Here is a 20,639-nt window from a genome sequence, read left to right as displayed (position 1 = left end):
TGAACTTTCTCTCTTTCTTTTGTACAATTTTGATTAAGCGAAAAGTGAAAATGGAAGATTCCTTAGAGATTAGTCAGAGAAAATATGAATGCAATCCACATAGCAGCATGCTTATGCTTAATAAATTTATCAGGGTATAGCGTATTCGTTACCAATTTCCCAGCACAAGCACGAGCAGCACTCATTGCCGTCTGGCCCATTAAAATGTAGCCAAAGAGTTTGGGAAACTGTTTTGGGTTCGCTTATTATAATATGTTTTATTTTATGGTCGGCTAATTTGCATTTTGAATGCCATTAAAAATTCACAATTGGAAAATAATGGGCCCGAAAGAAGACGAGAGCAAAAACTTTGACTAATTCCGTTGCCTCTCCCATCATTTTCAGATATGAAACAAGTCCGGAAATAGATCGGAAAAGCAACCCGAAACTGAAGTAAAATGTCAGCAACCCTAGTACAAAAGTTGCCAGCAGAAACTCCACTCAATTCCCAGGCACAGCAACAGCAAGTAAGCCGGAAGGCAGAGCAGACACCTGAGGTGGAAGTGGGCCATCTGGCAACCATTTCCCTGCTGCTGCAATACGACATTGACAACACGCTGAATGCGTTCAAGGAGCACCGCAGGATGACGCTGGACGGCAGAGGAATGGGAATGGGAGTGGGAGTGGCAGCAGCGGGTTCTCTGTCAGTCAACAACAACCAAGAGAAAGACCTGAACCTGAACCTGAACATGACTGCGGCTGGGCAAAGGGACTCCTCCGAGCTAGAGGTCGAGCAAATCGGACTGTGCCCCCCAGCTGTGATGCCACCCACTCCGCCGGCCACGCCCAATATGCAGAGCACGGCCCAGAAGCGCTGGAAGATTCTGGCCAAGGTGCTGCGCAAGGACTCCGAGGAGACTGTGTCCTCCTCCAGCGACGAGTTCAGCGAGGAGCAGACCGCGTCGGTGCGGCGCTTCAAGAGCTTCGACCTGCTGCGGCAGGACAGCTTCGAGGATCACGTGAGCCTCAAGTGCCTGGGCAAGACGGAGAACTGGTACAAGTACCGCATGCTGCTGGACAACGACGTGGAGTACTCCGTCAACATCCACCACATGGAGCGGCAGCTGACCGCCAGCGATCTCATGGGCTTCAACAACACGGGCAACATCTGTGTGTGGCCCTCGGAGGAGGCCCTCACGGCCCTGGTGCTGTCCGAGGTGGAGGCGTATCGGGGCAAGTGGATTCTGGAGCTGGGCGGCGGCTTCACCTCCCTGGCCGGCCTCATGCTGGCCAAGTACGCCAAGCCCTATGCCGTGCACCTCACCGACGGCAACGAGATCTCGGTGGAGAATGTGCGGAAGACGGTCTGCCTGAACGAGCTGAGCTGCTACACCAAGTGCTCGGTGCTCAAGTGGCAGGAGTGCTCGGCTCGTGCACAGGCGGAGCAGGCCAAGTTCGACTTCATTCTGTGCGCCGACTGCCTGTTCTTCGACGAGGCACGGTCTGCGCTGGTGGACACCATCTGGTATTATCTGGCGCCCCAGGGTGTGGCCCTGATCATGGCCCCGAGTCGCGGTCGCACTCTCAGCGTGTTCCAGGAGGAGTGCACTGCCCGCGGGTTCACGGTGGAGTTGGCCACGCGCTACAACGAGACCATCTGGCAGCGCCACCTCCAGCTCAAGGCCGACTCCGACCTGTACGACGAGGATCTGCACTATCCGCAGCTGCTGCGATTGTGCAAGACGCACAGCTAGAGAATCGGAATCGGTCCGGATGGGACCTCATAGGTGCAATTAAATTTAGTCAATGTTTTAGTTGATAGCAAAGCAAATTCCAGTTTACACCTTAAACACATAATGGGGCCGAAGCAAATGAAATTCCTCCCCCAAAATATAGCAAAATGCATTAGGCTGGTCCCTGTTATCGCCCAGAAGGATAGAGACGAAATTCCACCAAATAAATGTTGATTTGATTTTGTTAGAAAAATGTATTCCATGCCCATTCCCCCAGCTGCCACGAAGGGCACATAAAAGTGAAGTTTCCCTAGACATTATTGTTATTATTCGGACTTCATTGCATTATTTCCATCTTCCTTTTATTATAATGTCTTTGATGTGGCCCTAAATGTGTGTAAATGCCATGCAGTATTGTCCTCTCCTCTCCCTTTTCTGCACGAAATTAGTTTTGAAGTTGATTTGGATTTGTTTTCGCTTTATTGCCAGAAACCCGAGGTAAATAAATCCACATAAATCCGTTTTAGGAGCTCCACAATGTTGCTTAAGTGAAAACTCATCAGAGCTGTTGTAATTATTTGTTTAGATACTCGTCTGCTCCTTAGCAGAAATCGATAATTATTATTTGATTTACGAGTTATTTTTAGTCGCACATTTTATGCGCTACTTGAGATCGGCTCCTGTTGAGGACCAGCCTAATGGTCACCCCTAGCATGTAGTTCTCTGTTAAGTTATGCCAGAAAAGATTCCTTTGTTGCAACCACACACACACACCCAAACACACACAAGTATTATTTAATTATAATGTACACGCTGAATATTAAATGTATGAACTTTTGGGGCTACTTTCGGGGGACCTGAAAGAGATCAAAGAAAAACGAGAAAACGAGAAGGAAATGCGAACATCCCCGAAACCGAATACGAAACGTGGCCAGCGCTCGACCAATTAACTAATAGTTAACTAAACTAGTGTATTGTAATTATAATAGAGCATGTGTTAATGGTTATATGATGATGAGATAAATACAGTATCGAAATGACACACAAGCTATGCCCGCGCATTGTTTCATTGTGGCAGACAGGGAGCCCGAATGGGTATGAAAATAGGTGCAGGTAACATGGTAACAATAGGTAACATGGAGGAAATGGCAGCGTCACTGCAATGATGTCAATGGTAATTATCGAGCAAACATATTGTCAGAGTTATTAGCAAAGGCGTTCATTAAAAGGACGCGTCCCGCGCAATGGGAACGATGGAAGCCAGAGACAATCGAGCGATTTTTTATGGCCTGCTGCCACAGTGGATGGGCAATTACTTTAATTGTGCCTCGGTCCGGGAAACAGGACTACGTCAGCAGGCAGAATGGGTATCGATACCCAGCAGTCAAAGGTTTGCCCAGTTCTGGATCCGATTTGCCATGATATTTATGTCAGTTTGGAACTCGAATAACTTTTCATTTCCGTCTTAGTAACCCTTCAAATAAGAGTAAATAATTTCGATATTTCCATAAATATTCTTGAACTAAAACCAACCTCCCCTTGAAGATGGAAACGCCGCCACGTAAGTCGCGCAAATTGTCTACGGACATCAGCTCCCCGATTCGCATTCCGGCATCACCAATGATGAAGACCTTGGGCTTTGGCAGCGGAGTGAAGGTGTACCGCCTGGACCGTTCGCCACGACATGGCCAAATCCGCACGCCTTGGGCCATCAAGAGAATCACACAGGATGCGTGGGAGAAGAAGGACTTGATCTTCAATGAGCGCATCCTGCACGAGGCTGAAATCTTGAAGAAACTCAAGCACCCAAACATTGTCCGATTCTGTGGGCTGGTCACCACGGGCGAAGGCTTGAACACCCTGGTCCTGGAGATGTGCGGCAGTTCATTGGGCTCCGTGCTGGATGAGCGCCGCGAGGAGGATCTGGGGCCGCTGCCCGCCAAACTCACCAAAAAAGTGATCACGGACGTTGCCCGAGCCCTGGACTTTCTACACACCGAGGCACGGGTGCTGCACGGCGACCTGAAATCCTTTAATGTGCTCATCAATGGGGAGTTCGAGAACTGCAAACTCTGTGACTTTGGTGTGGCTCTACCGCTGGACGAGCATGGCCAGGTGAATGGCAGTCGCGTCTACGAGGGATCGGATCTGTGGTCGGCTCCGGAGGTGATTCAGCAATCGAAGATCCTGAACAGCAAGGCTGACATCTTCAGCTTTGGCCTCGTCATCTACGAGACGCTGGCACTGGTGCCGCCGCACACCCTGAATATGGATTTCGCTGATGACAAGGAGAACCAGCAGACGGATGGTGACTTGATAGAAGAACTCTCCGATTTTACGAAGAGCAACCTCATTCTGCCTTGCGGCACGCGTCCCGCTTTGCCAGTGGCATTCCAGGTGAGCGAGGAGCTGGAGAGCATCGTCGCTCTCTTCTTTCTGTGCACGAATGCATCGATGGAGGATCGTCCCACTGCGCGTAACATTCTGCAGAGCATCGAGGATGGGGCAACCGAGCTTAAGGGCAACGACTAGAGACGCGAAATTTCGTCAACTACAGTTTAATGATAATTAAATGCATAGAAAGAGCTATTGTGTATTGCAGTGGGAATAATGCCGCAGCGAAATGCATTGTCGCTGCTGTGACAGTGCGGGGGTGGAAACAATGCTAAAAAGCTTACAGCGTAAAGCCGCTCGCGAGCCGAATCGATCGTGAGCGCAGCCGGAGAGCGCTTACAGCACTGTAGACGGGTGCGCTGTGGGTGCTGTTAGCGGGCAGCATAAGCAGGCTGTTAAACTGAGCTGTTAAGCTGCGCTGTTATATTGGGCTGCAAGCTCTGTGAGCTATTGAGCTGTTAAACTGGGCTGTTAACAGTGCTGCCGTCACGCCAGCGCTGCTCATCTGAGCAGATTCCATTTGCGATCATAATTAATAATATCGCCTCAGTATATGTATTTCTGTATCATAATTATTTAAATTTATACTTGCATAGAAAGGTAATTTTAAATTCAAATGACACTATTTAAAGACTGCAAAGTCAACTAGAAATTCGAAATGGAAATAGAATAATAAGAATAATAATTCCTTAACATTTCTATTATATTCTCTTTTATTCCATGTTGCCAGGGCATTTCCCATGTCGTTTCCCACAAAAACCATAGCTTTCCCCTACCACGCTTGGACTCGTAATGTGTAGCAGCTGACAAAAAATCAAAAATGAAAACAAAAGCAAAATCTGATAAGCGAAAATTACAAAGTAAACTCAACAGCACGGCAAACGCACACAGGGCAGCACCCGAGTGCGAGTGTGTCCTTTGCGTGTGTGACTGTGTGTGTGTGTCTATGTGCGTCATTAACGAGGTCATTGGTAAGTAAGCTTGTTTGATGTGCTCTAGACATGTAATCCAGGCGGAGGAGGAGCGGTAGGAAGGGCAAGTCAAACAAACGCTGCGTGGCAGCAGGCGGGAATAAAGTGGAGGCGGAGGCGGAGGCTACGAACTGGCGTCAAGGAACGTTGCGCATACTCCTCGTGTGTGTCACTCGCTGGCATGTTAATTCCGTCTCCAACCGGCACGACGCAGTCCTGTCCTTGCTCCCCCCGTCACGCTGCTAATGACAAGAGCGAGAGCCGAAACCCTCCTAAGAGCCGCATGGCAGCATGGACTGCCAGTTGTATGCAAATCGGGACACTTAGTCGACGCAATGATGGCCGCCACTCAATTATGCGCAGCGCAGGAAACGGCTTTTCTTGCCTTCTTCCAGGCACCCACTAAAAAGCCACCGAAAAAACGTTTTCGATTTCGATTTTGGGCTCTACTTCTGCCCCCGGCTCTCTACTTCTTTTTTGGGTCGTTTTCGGGGTATTAAGCCGCTGGGAAACAAGACAAAGAGTTCTACGGCGCCAACAGGTGTTCGAATCCACCTTCGTGTCGGAGGTATTTTTAGTTTGGAAAGCTTCATTAAATTTTTAATTAGCTAAATTAGTGGACTGTGCCGCTGAGTGCGCACGAATGTCGAGGGACTTTTTATGGAGCTGGGACCTGGCCACCAGTCCAGCCTGTCTAAGGATACCACTGCACAGGTACAAGTACAAGTAGATACAAAGTACGGCTCCTCGACTCACTTCATTACTAATGTCAGTTATGCCAGAGGAAATATTTAACTAACGCTGGCCTTGACGGCCTCAAAAATAGTTTTCTTTCTGTCCTTTATGTCACATCGCAAATGTGTAATTAACATATGAATAGCTGGCCAGGGAAAAGGTACCTCATGAGACAGGAAATGACCATGCGTGTCGCTGGGTTAATGCCTTTTTAGGAGCGGAAGTTGATGCAAATGAGGCGATATTAAATGGTTCGCTTGATCAAAGGGCAAGTGCCCGATTACCATGCCCTTTTTGGCTGGATACAAATTAGCCCTAAACTATCCCTAATGAAGAACAAATTATGAACATTAATTTTGGCGACTCTCGAAGTGCTGTTTTGCTTTATATGCTCGCAAGTGAGGTACGCAAAAATGACCAAAGTATATTCACAAAAAAGGTGCCCAAGAAACTAAATAAATTATACATACTTCTAGGCGCCGGCAGATATTATCTCTTTCTATCTAACTCTTTCTTTGCAAACTATTCCCTCAGTTTGAAGCACCTTTTTGTGTCATTCATTTTCAATATTTTCTTTTGAGTCACTACAATTTACCGGCATTTAATTCAAAATGAAATTACAGCTAATTGTATATTGGTTGTGAATTTATGTCTCTGTATTTATAATTTTATGCAAATATGATTCAGAAATTCCTCGGTAAAATATACAGCCAAGCAGAGGTTGAACCATTTTCCCCATATTCTTATTTATATAATTTTATGTGCTAGAACAATTTTGCACAAGAATTATTTCTCCTATGAAAGATCGAAATAAAAGGCTGTTAAAAAGCGATAATTAGCGCAAAAAAACGTTAGCTAATTTGAATAGATTATCACATCAAAGATAATGAAATTATATGTCAAGAGAGTAAATTATTTAGTTATTATTTAATTAAATTTGGATAATTAATATAGCAACAGAATAATATGGAAATGTGTTTTTATTGACATTTAAGTGTTTGGTCTCTGTCTCGGATTAGATTACCATATAATAATCTACAATGTATTGTAGTAATATTGTTGCCGCTGAATAACAACCGAAAGGTACCAAATGTCCATATCTCTCTATGTACTCAATATTTTCTGCTATAAAATGCCATTATTCAGTGTTCGCTTATGCAATGAGTGCAAATACTCGTAATAATTGAAAGATATTGTACGTAGATGGTCAATGTGTCTGCCAGCTCTTTGTTCGATCTGTTGTTTGTGATGGAGAAACTTTTTGTGCGGCTTTATAATTGATTTTCGTTGGACTCGAAGCGCGGCTCGGAGGCAGCGATGAGCGAAAAATGTATTTATGAAACTGCCGCCGCCCCCCGCTTTGGAAAACTATTGGAAACTATAGAAAACTAATAACAATAATATTGTTGATTAAGCATTAATCAACGCGGGGACGGGATAAAGAGAAAGAAAATAAAAATAAAAACAAAAGACAATGGACAATGGGCATTCGGGGCTGTCGGAGAAAAAGGGAAAGTGGTTCTCTCTTTCTCCTGCTCCAAATGTAGCTCTTCGGGTTACACCTGGTTTAAAATAAGCAGCCGAACTAACGGTTTCAACAATGCTTAATTTATTGGGGTTCCATTGGGATAGGCCTTAATTACGAAAGAGCTTTGCCCAACTGTGGATAACTAATTTTGTAAAAAAACAACAGAAGCAGCAGCAAAAGAGACATTTTACAGACTGTCCATCCGTTCATCAATTGATAAGCTACAGCTGATAAGGCCGCCCACCCCCAGCCAACCTTCCATTAAGCATTTAAAGCACAGCATAAGGCCCCAATGGAGAAGCCCCACCAGCTGCGAGCGATTGGGGAGCGAGCTTTTGCGCTCTCTCGCTGCGAAAGCTCTGGCGCTTGGTCGGCCTTGGCTTTGTGTGTTCGTGGGAACAGCTGATCCGGGCTGGGTTGGCCAGGTTTCGGGTTTCGGGTCTCGGCCGAGACCGGCTCTTCTGTCGAAGAAAAGAGTTGGCATCGCGCGGTTCATGCACCAAACGACGCGGAATAGTAACATCCAACGCAGCGGACGATTCTATTTATTTCGTGCCGTGACAAATGGGATTTAGTGGGCAAGCGTAGTGTAATAAAAGCCAGCAGAAACGGTTCTTCTGCCACAGAAAACAGAACCAGAAACCAGAAAGTGTACGCAAAGCAACTACCAATTGGTGGACACTCAGCTACACTCAAGCAGCAGTTACATTTCCATAAATCAAAATATCAAATAACCATCAAGCCACAAGACAAACTGTGCCTCGAACCAGTGGGGCCCACCGCCAGCGACACTTGCATTTTCCCCACGTATTATCCCAGCCGCAGCTCCCGACTGACACACATTGGATGAGCACAAACAGCAAAGCGAAATAAATCAACCAAAATAATGTCAACGAAATCAATACAAGGCAGCAGCTGCAGCCAGTTGTTGCTGTTGCTGCTGCTGCTGCCGGCATTGCTGCTGGCAGCATCTCCAGGCCCCAAACAGAGTGCCCGAATAGCGAAGAGTTCCAGCGACAACAATGCATCGATATCGCTGGTCGAGGCCACGTCAAAGGCAGCAGCCGCAGAAGGGAAAACATTCGAAGGCAACAGAAGCGAGAAGCAGCGTGGCAACAATGCCAACAAAGCGGGTAGCAAGTATGGTGAGTCCTATAAGCAGAGGAGCATAAATGCAACTTACATGTATCTATATGTAAAGACAAAGCCAGACCTAGCCAGGGCCCAGTTGTGGCGTTCCTTCCTTTGGTTTCCTCTCTGCCTCTGTCAGACTCAAAGTCGCAGTCGCAGTTGGAGTTGCAGTCTGAGCCTGAGTCGGAGACTCTGCCTAATTGCATTTGGTCACGATCTGTGCTGCCCGACGTATGCAGTTTTTTCTTTTTTTGCTGCTGCTGCTGTACCTATTTATGGTTGCTCCTGAAAGCAGTATTTTCCCTAGCCGTTGAGGGTCTGCCCTTGGCAGTGAAATTGTTTCACGCTCTGGCATCTAAAGACTTAGACAACGAACTCGTCCGGCAGCTAATTTCTGCTGCCCAGTCCCTGCCCCGTCCCCCCATTCAGTGCCAATCAAGCGGGCAAGTAGGCAAGCGGTAAATGGGCAAACATTTCCTCCCGGCCAGTCCTGAGTCAAAGACAGAGCCGCCCCAGAACTGCCGTCAGAGCACCGCAAAGCGGAAATTGCATTGGGAAATCAGGATTTTCGAGAGAGAGAGAGCAAAAGTGGCATGCACACACACAAATTATGCTAATCAAATCAGCCAAAGCGTTGCCAAGACCCCCAATTACAACCCGAGCGATGACAGATCAAGATGGATCTGCGGCAGATTGCGGCAATTTGTCGCTCAGAGGAAGTTCAATGGAACAACCCGGAGAAGATTATTCTTGGTGTGACTTTTAGTTTTATTTCCTTACATAACAGGCAATGACTGGCTGAGAATAGATATCCGAGTCGAGTGCAGTGTCATCGATGGACTTCCCAAGACTTCAGCTGGCGGTGAAACGTCCATCAATCAAAACGATTTATTCACTGATGCTGCAATTGGAGTCATTCCCCCTCGTGGCCGTGGCATTTTCTAATCAGTGTTTGGCCAGGCGACTGCAGTCGCATCTCTCTCTAGCCCCGATGTCAGAATTTGTGCCATGGCAGAATTTTCACTTTTCCCTGTTCTCTGTGTGAAATTCGCCTAAAAGCCACAGCAGCGGCAATCCACAAAAATCGGTGTCAATGGTTTGAACATGGGAAAAGCAGCCTGCAACAACTTGCAGCAGCCACAACTTGTGTTGCCGCCTGGCTGCCTGGCTGCGGCAAATGGCATTTCTAATTGCGGATTATGCAAGGTTCTGCTTAGGAAAAGAGGCGCCAGACTCTGGGAAAATCGTTGGGAAATCGAGGCTAAGTGGGCAAGGAGAATAGTAAATTCTTTATGTTTCGGCATGTCAGGAACCGCAGCCTTCTATAATATTATTTCTATAACTACTATTTTACGTTCAATCTCCAAGCTAATAGTCGTAACCAGGCTACAATTTTCGACTGCTACGAGTCCAAATTAATCTCGAATTATGAGCACAAGTCTTACAGATTCTGCGAATACCAAAGTCTCCATTTCTGAGTCTCCATTTGTCTCACTTTGAGCGCACGTTGCTGCCGCAATTGCCGCCATCCATCGCAGTCCCATCTGCCCAGCCTCATCTTCAATCTAGTTTGCTGGCTCCCCCTGGCTAATACACGTCGCACTTCCACTCAGATCCTCCATCAACTGAAGTAGAAAAAGTGCAGAGAATCCGAGCCCCAGCTCAGATCTTCGCTGGCTTGGAAACAACCACTTAGTGGCGCATTGGGGTGCCGCAAAGAGCTTCGAAAATGAAACAAAACTAATCCAAAAGCGTGTCTGGCTGTGCCTGGAAACGAGTTCTTTGCCCCCCCCAAGCCCACACTCTGCCCTGGCTGTTGATTTGCATGCAAGAGGCGACTTGAACTGCAACTGCAACTGCAACTGCCACGAGTATCTGCTGCTGCTGTGGCTCGGCTCTAACCCCATTTCCCCCTACTTTGGTAACCTTCAACAGAGATACGCGGCGTTGCTGGTGAACCACATTACAAATCGGTGAATCTGACCTGGGAAGTGGAGTTCGTGCCGTCGGACGCTGACACAGATACGAGTGGAGATGGAGTCGCAGTTGGAGCCACTGGGTCCCCAGTGAATGTGACAAATATGAGCATCGATGTGGAACCACCCAAGGCATTCCAGATCTTCTATTGCGAGATGCAGAACTATGGGCCGCAGCGTTGCCGCGTCAAGTTGGTGAACAGCACAGCCGCTGAGGTGGCGGAGGAGCAGGCTGCCGAAGTCCCCATGGGGTAAGTGGTTTCACCATCCGGGAAAGTCTCCTCCCTGAGTGAGTTTCCATTTGGCCTCTCTAGCCTCCAAGTACAGCACTTTGCCGCTGCCGTGGACAACCTGAGGATGGCCACTAGGTACAGCTTCCACGTACGCCCTGCCACACAGAGACGCCTCCATGCGGGCGCTGCTCGCAGGTCGAACGCACGCGCCGAGCTGCACGATGAGAACGAGATCGAAAGCAGCGGCGGCTCGGGGCACCTGCCCGGCCAGAGCATCATCATACCCACAAAGGGCTGTAAGTAGACTTGGACTTGGACCCTCTTCTGTCTTTTATGCCAATACTTTTTCGCTAGTCTCCGCTCATGCCACGCAATGCCTGCCGCATGCCTCGGAGATTGAGGTGGAGACGGGCCCTTACTTTGGCGGACGCATCGTCGTGGATGGCGGCAACTGTGGCGTGAAAGGAGATGCCAGCGATGCCGCCGACAAGTACACCATGCGGATCGATCACAAGAAGTGCGGCAGCATGGTCAAGCCGGAGACGAACACCGTGGAGACCTTCATCACGGTGCAGGAGAATCTGGGCATCTTCACGCACAGCACGAGGCGGTAACTTGAATCTAACCCCAACCAGATCTTGTGAGACAATTCCCTGCTCTCCTCTCCTGCAGCTTTGTGGTGGTCTGCAGCTATCAGTCGGGCATGCAGACCGTGCGGGCCAGCTTCACGGTGCCCGGCAAGAACGGAGTGGCCGCCGCCTACGAGCCCAACGATCCCTTCGAGCCCGACGATGACCAGCGCCTGGGCAGGGAGCTGCGCCAGATGCGCTACGTTAACAAGAGCGAGCTGGTGCTCAGGGAGTCCGAGTCCGAGTCTGAGTCCGTGGAGCAAGCTGCTCTGGTGGAGGAGGCGCTGGAGGAGACCACCCTGCCAGCAGTCCACAATAATAACAGTCGCCAGCAGGGACGAGCTTTGAGCCTGGCCAGCCTCACAGAGGTCAACAGTCTGGCAGAGGAGCCGGCTCAGGGTCGGACACTGGAGCAGATGGACACCAAATATGCCAAGCTGGTGGTCGATCAGACGCCGCAGCTGGCAGCCAACTCCTGGAGCTCCGCCAGATCGAGACACGCCCAGCGCGAGGCTGGCCCAGACGTTGGTGATGGCGATGGCGATGAGGGTGAGTAACTTGTCAGCGACAATCGTGATTCGTGATAGCCATTACCCCCTTTCTGCGCAGCTTTCGCCCCCACACTGCGTTACATAAGCTCGAATCTGAGCAGCGTGCTGGTAACTGTTTCCATATCTGTGATAATCATCAGCATTTGCCTTGTGCTGCTGCAGCGACAGCGCCAGCGGCTGCGCCCCCAGACCCCAGCAGGCCATCGCTCGTCCACAGCCTCGATGGTGCCCCATCTGCCGCACAAGACGCTGCCCCGCGCCCTGCAGCAGCAGCAGTATCAGTGCACCTTGTAGGTGTCTCCCACTCTTTCCAGCTGGCTATGCCCACTTGTCCTGCTGAATGGCACAGACCTTCATTTAGCTGCCGATGACTGCGCATAGCCAGAGCCAAAATTAACTCCAACTCCAGCTTGAACTTCAATATTTAAACATCTAATTGTAAGCCCATCCTTGTGTCTGTGTCTCTGCCCCAAGCTTTAACTTGGAACTGTGCAATTCTGACTTCCTTTTAAGAGCGAGATTAGTTCGTAGACTTTAGCTGTACTTATTTTTGTATAAACTATTTATGATGTCCAGAGAATAATAATAATAAATACGAGTATTTTGTATGTGTAACTACTTTAAAAACCGAAATGCAAATGAGTTTAGTTTTGGAAATGAAAGCTGTTTCTTTGACAGCTAACTGGTTCGTGACCCACAACGAATGTCAACCAATGGGTCAAGCTGCCCAAATAGGAAGCACTCAAGCTCCAGCTTCCTACCTCAGCTTCAACTCTCCAAATCATCATCATAATCAGCAGCTGAAGAACCCATCATAACTGGCAGCACGTTATTTTCAGAAATAGGTTTTAAATGCTTCTATCGAGTGCCGAATGTTCTTTTCTGTTGAATTACGAAACTGTGTTAAGACGTTGAGTCGTCGGACTGCGACAGCGATTTGCATGAAAGTGGCACAAAGAGTTGTCAACGCGACTTCCACCTCTTGGCGTTTGACTACTCGCCGGGGGGTTCGTTCTCGAACGGAAGCCGGCAGATAAAACAGAATAACCGACACAAGACATTCAACTGAACTTCCAACTGCAGTTCGCGGGGTCTTGTTATTGTTGTCGGTTGCCCAATATGGAGAGCTGGCTAGAGACAGTCCGAACCTGGGCTCCGACTCCAATGGGACGTGCCTGCGGTGGGAGACCCCCGGCGAAAGGCGTTCTGAAAACTTTCTGATTGAAGTGCCTGGACCCAGCGCGGAGCTGGGAGCTTGGCTTAGGAAAAGGGGAAGTGCTCAATGGATTTTTGCATAGAAAAGCCATTAGGCCGGATTTCTTCATCATCATCATCATCAGATACAAAAGGTTTGTCTTGGCTTTTGTTCGCTGTTCGCTGTTCGTCGTTCGTTGGAGTATTATTAGAACACAAAAGCCAAGTAAGCGTTAAGATCGCGAAAACATAAACCAAAAACAAAAAATAAATAAACTTTCTCATCTGCAAGGCAGACCAAAGCCAAGACAAAGGCCAAGTCCAAGTCCAAGTCGAAGCCCAGGCCCAAGCCTTCACCTTCACCCACTGCAGCAGACTGAGCCGCGGCACCTCCAGTGTATCAAATTTCACCCACAGCTGCGTTTTGACGTTGATTAGCATGTGGCATACATAAATCTTGTGGATTTGGCTTCCGTTTCCCTTTTCTGACGCACTCCAGATGCCGGTCGGGAGATTGTTTAGGCGAGCATAACGCTCGGCGCTGCACTTATTACTGGAAGAGCTGGGAGACTTGGACCCGTGCATAATGAGGCCAACGATCTTGGCCAGCAAGAAGCCAGCCAAACAACTTAATGAGCCACCATGCAGCAAGCCAGCAAGTAGCTCTGGCCTCGAGCTCTGCTGCTGTCTTGTATTAGAATGCGAGCAAAACTGACGAAGACGAAAGTAAAATGCTTTGTGAAAGTTTTTCATTTCTTTCCGTCTTGCCAAAAACCATACTCGCACCATAGCCATGCACATCAAGATCATTTTTCTTCTGGCTGGGGGGATAATTAACGTCCATCAGCCACACAATTGAAAATGCTCAAAAGATCAGCTTGGGGGAAACCCTCTGTCCTAAACCCATTTTACATCTAATTATTTACGATTTGAACCTCAGATGGCGGGGGGAGATTTGTGTCAGATCTGCCAGATCTGGGGTGCATCTGGGTGAGGAAAGTTCTTGTGGCAAATTGCAGCCAAATGTCTTTCGCCCCGGCCCCGGGCAACTGGTTTATCTTTTGGGCAATCGTGATCTGGCAGAACCACGGAATTGGAACAGCCGCCGAGCTCATTGTTTCGCTGTATCAAAACCATCATCAGCGAACGTTTTGTTTTGGCTCTGGCTTTGGTTTTGCTTTTGGGTTTTAGGTTCCGATTCTGGGCTAATGGCAGTCGCACTTTTAATGATTATTATTATTAATGTTGTGCGGTTATTGAGTAGACACAGGGGGGAAGGGTAAAATGGTAAAAGATTGGTGTCAAATAGGGGAAGTTCAAGTCAGTCTTTCCCTGTGCTTCAATGGAAATTACTTTGAATGAGAGTTTTATAGAAAATAATTGGATAACTATAAATGTATAATATTACAACACACAAGAAATGTCTTAGGTAAAAGCAATGCAAATAATGGAGGACTCGCCATTGTCTGTTGAACCCCAACTAAGTTCAGTGGAAACGCCTCTTGGAGCATGCAGAAATTGTTCTACCGAAACTGGTATGGTAACTGGCAGATGCCTGATGACATCACCAGCAAAATACCCTTCTAATTTGCAAATTAAAGACATAAACAGACGAGTGTGTACTATGTCAGACAGCGTAGCATGACAATAACCATTACGCACAGGCTTTATGAAGTGTAACTCAAGAGAACTACTTGCTCATGGACCTGGTCCAGGCTGGGAGAAATAGTTTAGCGTAAATAAAAACCTGCCATTCGGTTAATTTTATTTTCCACTTTTCAGCCATTCCCCTCACGCTTTCCAGCGGGAATCAGAGAATCGGAGAATAACAAGTGGAAGTGGAAAAGTGTTGAGGCCTGGCCCAGGCTGAAACCACAAGTTCTTCGGCTTGGGCATGGCTCTGCTCTAATGTATGCGCCTGCACCTGCTCTGGCTCTTGGTATGGGTATGGCTATGGCAATGGGCATTGGTATTGGTATTTATGGTAGTGTAATGGTCTTCCACGGACTGCTCTGCCTTTCTGGTGATTTCCTGCATCGCTGCATGCAAGTTATGTCTCTATCAAGTTTAGTATTTGTATCTGACGCCGACCAGAATTCGCTATTACCTGGCGGCTTGATGTATGGCCGTAGTTGAAGCGCAACGCTGGCCACAACAAGTACTACAAGTACAAGTACAAGTACAGCCAAAACTATGTGCAACTGCAGCAACTGTGGTAACCGTAACCAGCCCAATCCCCATCCCATTCCCAAAACGCGTCTTTCGTTCCCGGTGTTGAAATGCGTCGCGCGTGTAACTTGGGCTCTCTCTTTATATAGCCATCTCCAAGAGCGTATTACAGGGTATATGAGGTATGTGCAGCTGTACGCAATTGATTTATGTTCACTGAAAGACTTAATTATGATCATAAATACACATACATACAAAATATTTTAATGCATAAAATCACACCACAACATTATTTTAGTTAATGTTTAAATATGTAAAGAATTTGCTCTCTAGGTGAATTGCAGGACATTTAACAGTCGATCAGCCTTCGTTCCATTCGCACTTGTTCTTCTCTCAGTTTCAGTTTTGGCTGTCGCACATTGTTGGGCATATTTTCTTGTTGTCTCTTTCTTGTTCTCTCTTTGCGCATCCCAAGACGCAGCGTCCGACCCCATCCCATTCCATTCCATCCCATAGCCATTCCATTTCTGCTCGAAGCTCATAACTGTTCTTGACGCGCTTACCTTTGAAAATTAGTTGCTCTGGCCAATGCCGATGTGCGTTCCGGGCGCGGGCTGAGTGACAACAGCAGCAACAGCTAGCCAGCGAGACCGACTAGTCACGCCTCCTCCGCCGCTGCTAATCAACTGCGTATTTCCATTTACCGTTGCTAAAAAATATGGAAGGAAAAAACCGAAAAAGAACAGCGAAGAATTGCCAGCAACAGCATCCGCAGCAGCAGCACCAGCACAAGAATAGCCAAAAGGAGAAATGTTCTCTCGTACTTTAGTTAATTCTAATTGTTATGTGACACCCGTTAGATTCAGCATATTATTGCCGTCGCTCCGCCCCGAGCTGTGCAAATTGTGGGAGATCTTTGTGCCATTTCTCGTACCTCCGGCGGGCGATGGGCCGCTGGCCACATTAAGTCATTTTCCCATTGAGGTTGCTCCAGATTCCCACACAAATGCTCCGACTCCGACTTCTACTTTGTATTCGTGCTTCCCTTTGCCTCTCCTCCCCCGATTTATATATTTGTTTGGGTACTACTAATTTTTATTTGCTTGCAATTTCCAGTTCTTCCGCCGAAGCGCCGACCCCGCAACATAATTGCGCAAAAAGTAAAGAAAAGCAAACGGAATTGGGCTCAGGGCGAAAGTGTAGTACGCCTTAAATGGGTCTGCGCTATTAAATTGGTTCGCTGATGAATCTCATTTGAGACTTTTGTAGTTTTTTTCGGAGTCTAACGATTTCCAAAAAGCGGGGGGCAGGCCCACACTTTAATGGGTGCTCGTGCGCCGTGAGAGCCATTGAAAGCAAGATAATCGCCGAAAGCTGCACAATTAAGCGTGCTTATGTTGAGCAGATCAAAGCAGGCTATTCCTAGATATGGAATGAAATATATTGAATGCAGCAGCACTCGAGGTTAAGTTTTAATGTACCTTAGAAGGAATCGCTCTCCCAGAACAAGAATTTCCCTTAACTAACCAATTAATGCATGTACGTTCCTTTTCTCACAATTTAGTTGCATATTGAATCCAACAAACTTTTAACTTTCTCAAGCCTTGGGTTTCCAAGAATTTTCACTTTGAATTCCCAAGAGGCCCTTTCCTTCTCCTACTGTTCAGTGCCCTACTCAAGCCCTCATTTCACTATCAAATCTTTAAGCCGTATCCAGCTGTGTCCGATTTTAGAGAGCCGAAGCCCCTCCAGCCACTTCCATTCAAATAAATGATACAGGCAGGGGGGCGGGGAAACAGAGCCATCATCTGAAGGCGCACAATGCAGCATTTTACTAACTTAATTCTACAACTCGCATTAATCAAGAGCCCCAACTCACACAGGTGCACATATGTACATATGTATGTATGTATGTGCAACATAATTATGTGATTAATAAGCTCCATTCATTGTGAGTGTACGAGTGAGTGAGTTGGGTGAGCATGAAAATGAAAGTGCTGTCGATGTAGCGGGTATACAAAGCGGAGTGGGGAGTGTTGTGGGGGAAAGGCAAAGCGATGATCGCAGAGCATGCGGATTGCAATTTGCCGTTGCACTTTTTCGAATTTCTTCTACATACCGCAATACACACAGAGGCCAGGCACCGTTATGGCGGAGATATGGCCACGGCAACCCCAGGGAGTTACCATTGTTTGCTTTTAATTTTCGACGTGCGATCGCTGAGAAGTGCAATTAAACACGAGCAAATTGCAACTCGATCACTCAACTAGCGGGCTCGAAACAAACACAAACGCTGCACAACACTCTTGTTATTAACACTGTCCAACCAAAACGAGTGGCAGATTACCGTTTACATGCTATCGAATATTCAGTTCATTCCCCTCTCATGAAGTTAAGTAAGGAAAAAAGTAAAGATCTGATTGGAAATTTTCTTTAATTTGTTGCACAGTGTTAATATTTGGCCTGCTGAAAGTTTGGTGTCAACTGAGCTTTCGTTGTACATTAATAACTCAGATCTATAATACCCGGCGCTTTGTTGTCTCTAATGCATGCACGCTTTGAATGTAATTAGGGTCAGCTGAGAGCAGAGACAGAGATGGAGCAGCACTGCCATATGGGTGGTTTGACTCCGAGCCAAAAGTTCCGTCAACTGGCAGCTGACAAATGTCAGAGCGTAGCAGTCTCGTCTCGAAAACGGGGCAAACCTTTTTTTAATGGTCATACCCTATAAATACATGCATAAACCTACACATGCATGTGTGTATGTGGCAGCTAGAGGAGCGTAAATCCAGAGCCAGCACTGAGCCGGTTCAATCAGATGTCAGAAAAAAACTTTGCATGGCCCCGTGAATTGGGTTAGAAGCATCGCATTGCACTGGCATGGATGGAATTGAGCTATCGATGCCAGTTGAGGCTGCTGCCAATGTGCTGAAACCGTGCTAATGCTAACGATCCCCAAGATGATGAGCTGTCGATGCCTTGGGCAAAGTGGGTCGTCAATGCAGCGTTGATTTACCGCGTGTCTCAACACTGTTTCTACGCTAGATACTTCTGGCAGCTGTCATACGTTTATAGCTCCAAAATTGAAACATAAACATTGGCGGGAATTTTGTTTACGATTTAACGGGGAACGAAGCGAATGGCAGAGCCCACAAACATTGGATACACTGGCCACAAGCTTTTCTGTGTAGGAATCAATCAGATAAGTGGCTTAAGTGGCTCATTGAACAGCCAGAGGCTGTGTATAATTAAATTCTTGCTGAGTAAAAACTATAATCAAAAGCATACTTGGGTTTTATCGGGAGGTTGCTGGACAAGGCAAAGAATAAATTAGTTGGTAGCAAAGTAAAATTATAAATAATAATATGCAGTGAGTATAAAAAAGTGTAAAATATTCCCTGCTTTTTGATTCAATTTCTATATTAACCACAAGAAGAAAAGTAATGGAAAGTTAGTCAGCAAAGCCCTTTCTCCCTCAAGGCAGCTTCCGATAGCCACAAGCGAATAAATTTCCAATTTAAACGAAATTGAATATTCAAATATTCAATCGGAAATTTCACTAAACAACCAGAAGCGATTTAAGAGCCACAATTAATTGTAAATGTGGAATCAGATGTCAGCGGGAGATATTAATGGGAAGCGCCCTCTGTCGCTGTGTGGCCACATCCCACCAGGTAGTAACAATAGTTAGACCAAATTACATAAATGCATACATAAATATGTACACACAAATGTACATGCATATGCAGTGCGGTTGATTGCGGTTGCAAATTATAATTTCAATTTCGAGGCAGGGTCGGGAAAAGTTGCCCAGCCCCGACTAATTGTGACATGGAACTGGGATGGAAGTGGCAGCCATGCCTTGGCAGCGTTAAAAATTGGCTAAGCAGCGAACCTTGTGGATTATACAGAGCGGCCATTAAGACTTTAAGGCATAACCGACAGGCTGGGTGGGACTTGTGCGATAATTTCAGGCTACAAGTCAGTTGAGTTTTATGCTCCAGGCCTCTCGGGGGATCTGAGATTGCTAGCCGACGGAAGACCGATCCGCGGCAGAGAAAAACCTGCCATAAAACTAAAGAATTAAATTTTTAATAGCTTTCAGATACAATAAAGTCTTTAAGCGAACCATCAGGGGCGCCCTTCGCTTCTTGCATGTAGGCCCGGGTAATCATCAAGTTGAAAGTAGTAATTGCTAATTGCTAATAATTTAATAGTTGGAAAATATGAAGCCAGAAAGCAACGCTAATGATCGTCATTAAAGCGGCCCAGGGGGTTACTATCACCATCTCCACTCCAGCCGAATCCATTTAGCTAAGCAGCTGCAATAAGTCTTGCTAGCAGGTGGAGGGCTGGAGGAGAGCCCCTGGGAAGGAAGGGCGGTCTGTGCAGATTGCATGCGAAAACTTCCGCAAGTCTTTGCATCCGTTGCCACAACACAACTCAACACAGAGGGCAAGGCAAGTCCGCAAGTTCCACGGCCCCAGGAAGTGGAAGTGACACATTCCAAGCCGATCAGCCAGCCAGACAGACAGACAAACAGCAACTCAGACCGACCGGCTAGCGCTTGCATTGTTCTCAAATCCTTACTGACATACTGAATTTGTTTCGCCAGCATTGTGTGTTGTTGGGTCTTGTCTAACGCTTGCTGTTCATTTGTCGCCAGCTGCCTCCACTCAGCTTGCCGCTGAGTGATTGCAATCTCATTATGTTCCTCAGCAGCCCCGACATGGACCTCAGCAGACAGCGGAGAGCGTCGCCGTCGGAGTTGTAGGAAGCAGAGCAGAAAAACCTGAAAGCATTCCGAATTATGCAGTAAAATTGTCAAAGAAACTGTTGCGGGCATACATTGTTTTACACTTGTTAAATCATTGTCATTCTTCTGCCGCTGATTTGGGTTAGTTTCCGTTTCTTCTTAGCTGTTTATGTGGGTTCCGATTACAATCTGTGGGCGCACATTAACCGTCAGCCTCGTTATGGGAGTATTTATACGCAATTAGAGCCACTGTTTTCTTTGTTTATATTTATCCTCGTAAATGTTTCTATATTGTATAATAAAATATATGTAAATACAACTTCTGTTGAGCGTTGTTTCAGAACTCGCTTAATTTGAATACTAAATTATTGGCACATTTTCAGAATTTTGAATGAACAAACCAAAAGTGCAAATCTGGGACTGGGACTGGAACTGGGACTAACTAACATAACTTACACAAGCAGCATACTAGAGCGTTGCAATGTGGCAACCTGTGAGGCCAAATCAGAACTAAATCTAACAATGTTAATGCTGATAAACTCTAGACTATAAATAGGTGTACAACTCTTAGTAGATTGCATAGAAGTAGACGTATTTTAGAAGTAGCTTTCACACACTTATTGGCGTATTGTCCATTCACAAATAAATATACATTGAATA

At 46.8% G+C, this 20,639-nt stretch overlaps 3 protein-coding genes across 4 annotated transcripts; all 3 read left to right on the top strand.

Moving 5' to 3' along the window:
• The first annotated feature begins 384 nt into the window (after positions 1 to 384).
• Positions 385 to 2,758, top strand: LOC117900523 (calmodulin-lysine N-methyltransferase). Its single transcript, XM_034810921.1, has one exon. It carries the CDS (start codon positions 438 to 440, stop codon positions 1,731 to 1,733), a length of 1,296 nt encoding a protein of 431 aa, XP_034666812.1. The 5' UTR covers positions 385 to 437; the 3' UTR covers positions 1,734 to 2,758.
• Positions 2,759 to 3,242: 484 nt separating this feature from the next.
• LOC117900524 (lymphokine-activated killer T-cell-originated protein kinase-like) lies at positions 3,243 to 4,247 on the top strand. The gene has a single exon (XM_034810922.1). The coding sequence runs from the start codon at positions 3,258 to 3,260 to the stop codon at positions 4,242 to 4,244; it is 987 nt and encodes a 328-aa protein (XP_034666813.1). The 5' UTR covers positions 3,243 to 3,257; the 3' UTR covers positions 4,245 to 4,247.
• A 3,568-nt stretch (positions 4,248 to 7,815) lies between these two features.
• LOC117900521 lies at positions 7,816 to 12,427 on the top strand. 2 transcript variants are annotated; one of them, XM_034810918.1, is made up of 6 exons: positions 7,816 to 8,485; positions 10,407 to 10,698; positions 10,762 to 10,976; positions 11,035 to 11,290; positions 11,353 to 11,863; positions 11,915 to 12,427. In XM_034810918.1, exons 1-6 carry the CDS (start codon positions 8,227 to 8,229, stop codon positions 12,152 to 12,154), a joined length of 1,773 nt encoding a protein of 590 aa, XP_034666809.1. In that variant the 5' UTR covers positions 7,816 to 8,226; the 3' UTR covers positions 12,155 to 12,427. The 2 variants fall into 2 exon arrangements, with proteins under 2 accessions (XP_034666809.1, XP_034666810.1); XM_034810919.1 differs by having other exon boundaries at positions 11,918 to 12,426.
• The last annotated feature ends 8,212 nt before the right edge of the window (positions 12,428 to 20,639 follow it).

This window comes from Drosophila subobscura, chromosome U (assembly GCF_008121235.1).
Source record: "Drosophila subobscura isolate 14011-0131.10 chromosome U, UCBerk_Dsub_1.0, whole genome shotgun sequence".
Classification (NCBI taxonomy): Eukaryota; Metazoa; Arthropoda; class Insecta; order Diptera; family Drosophilidae; genus Drosophila; species Drosophila subobscura.
The sequence above is the reverse complement of the archived record's forward strand: the minus strand, read 5'-3'. Positions and strand labels throughout refer to the sequence as shown.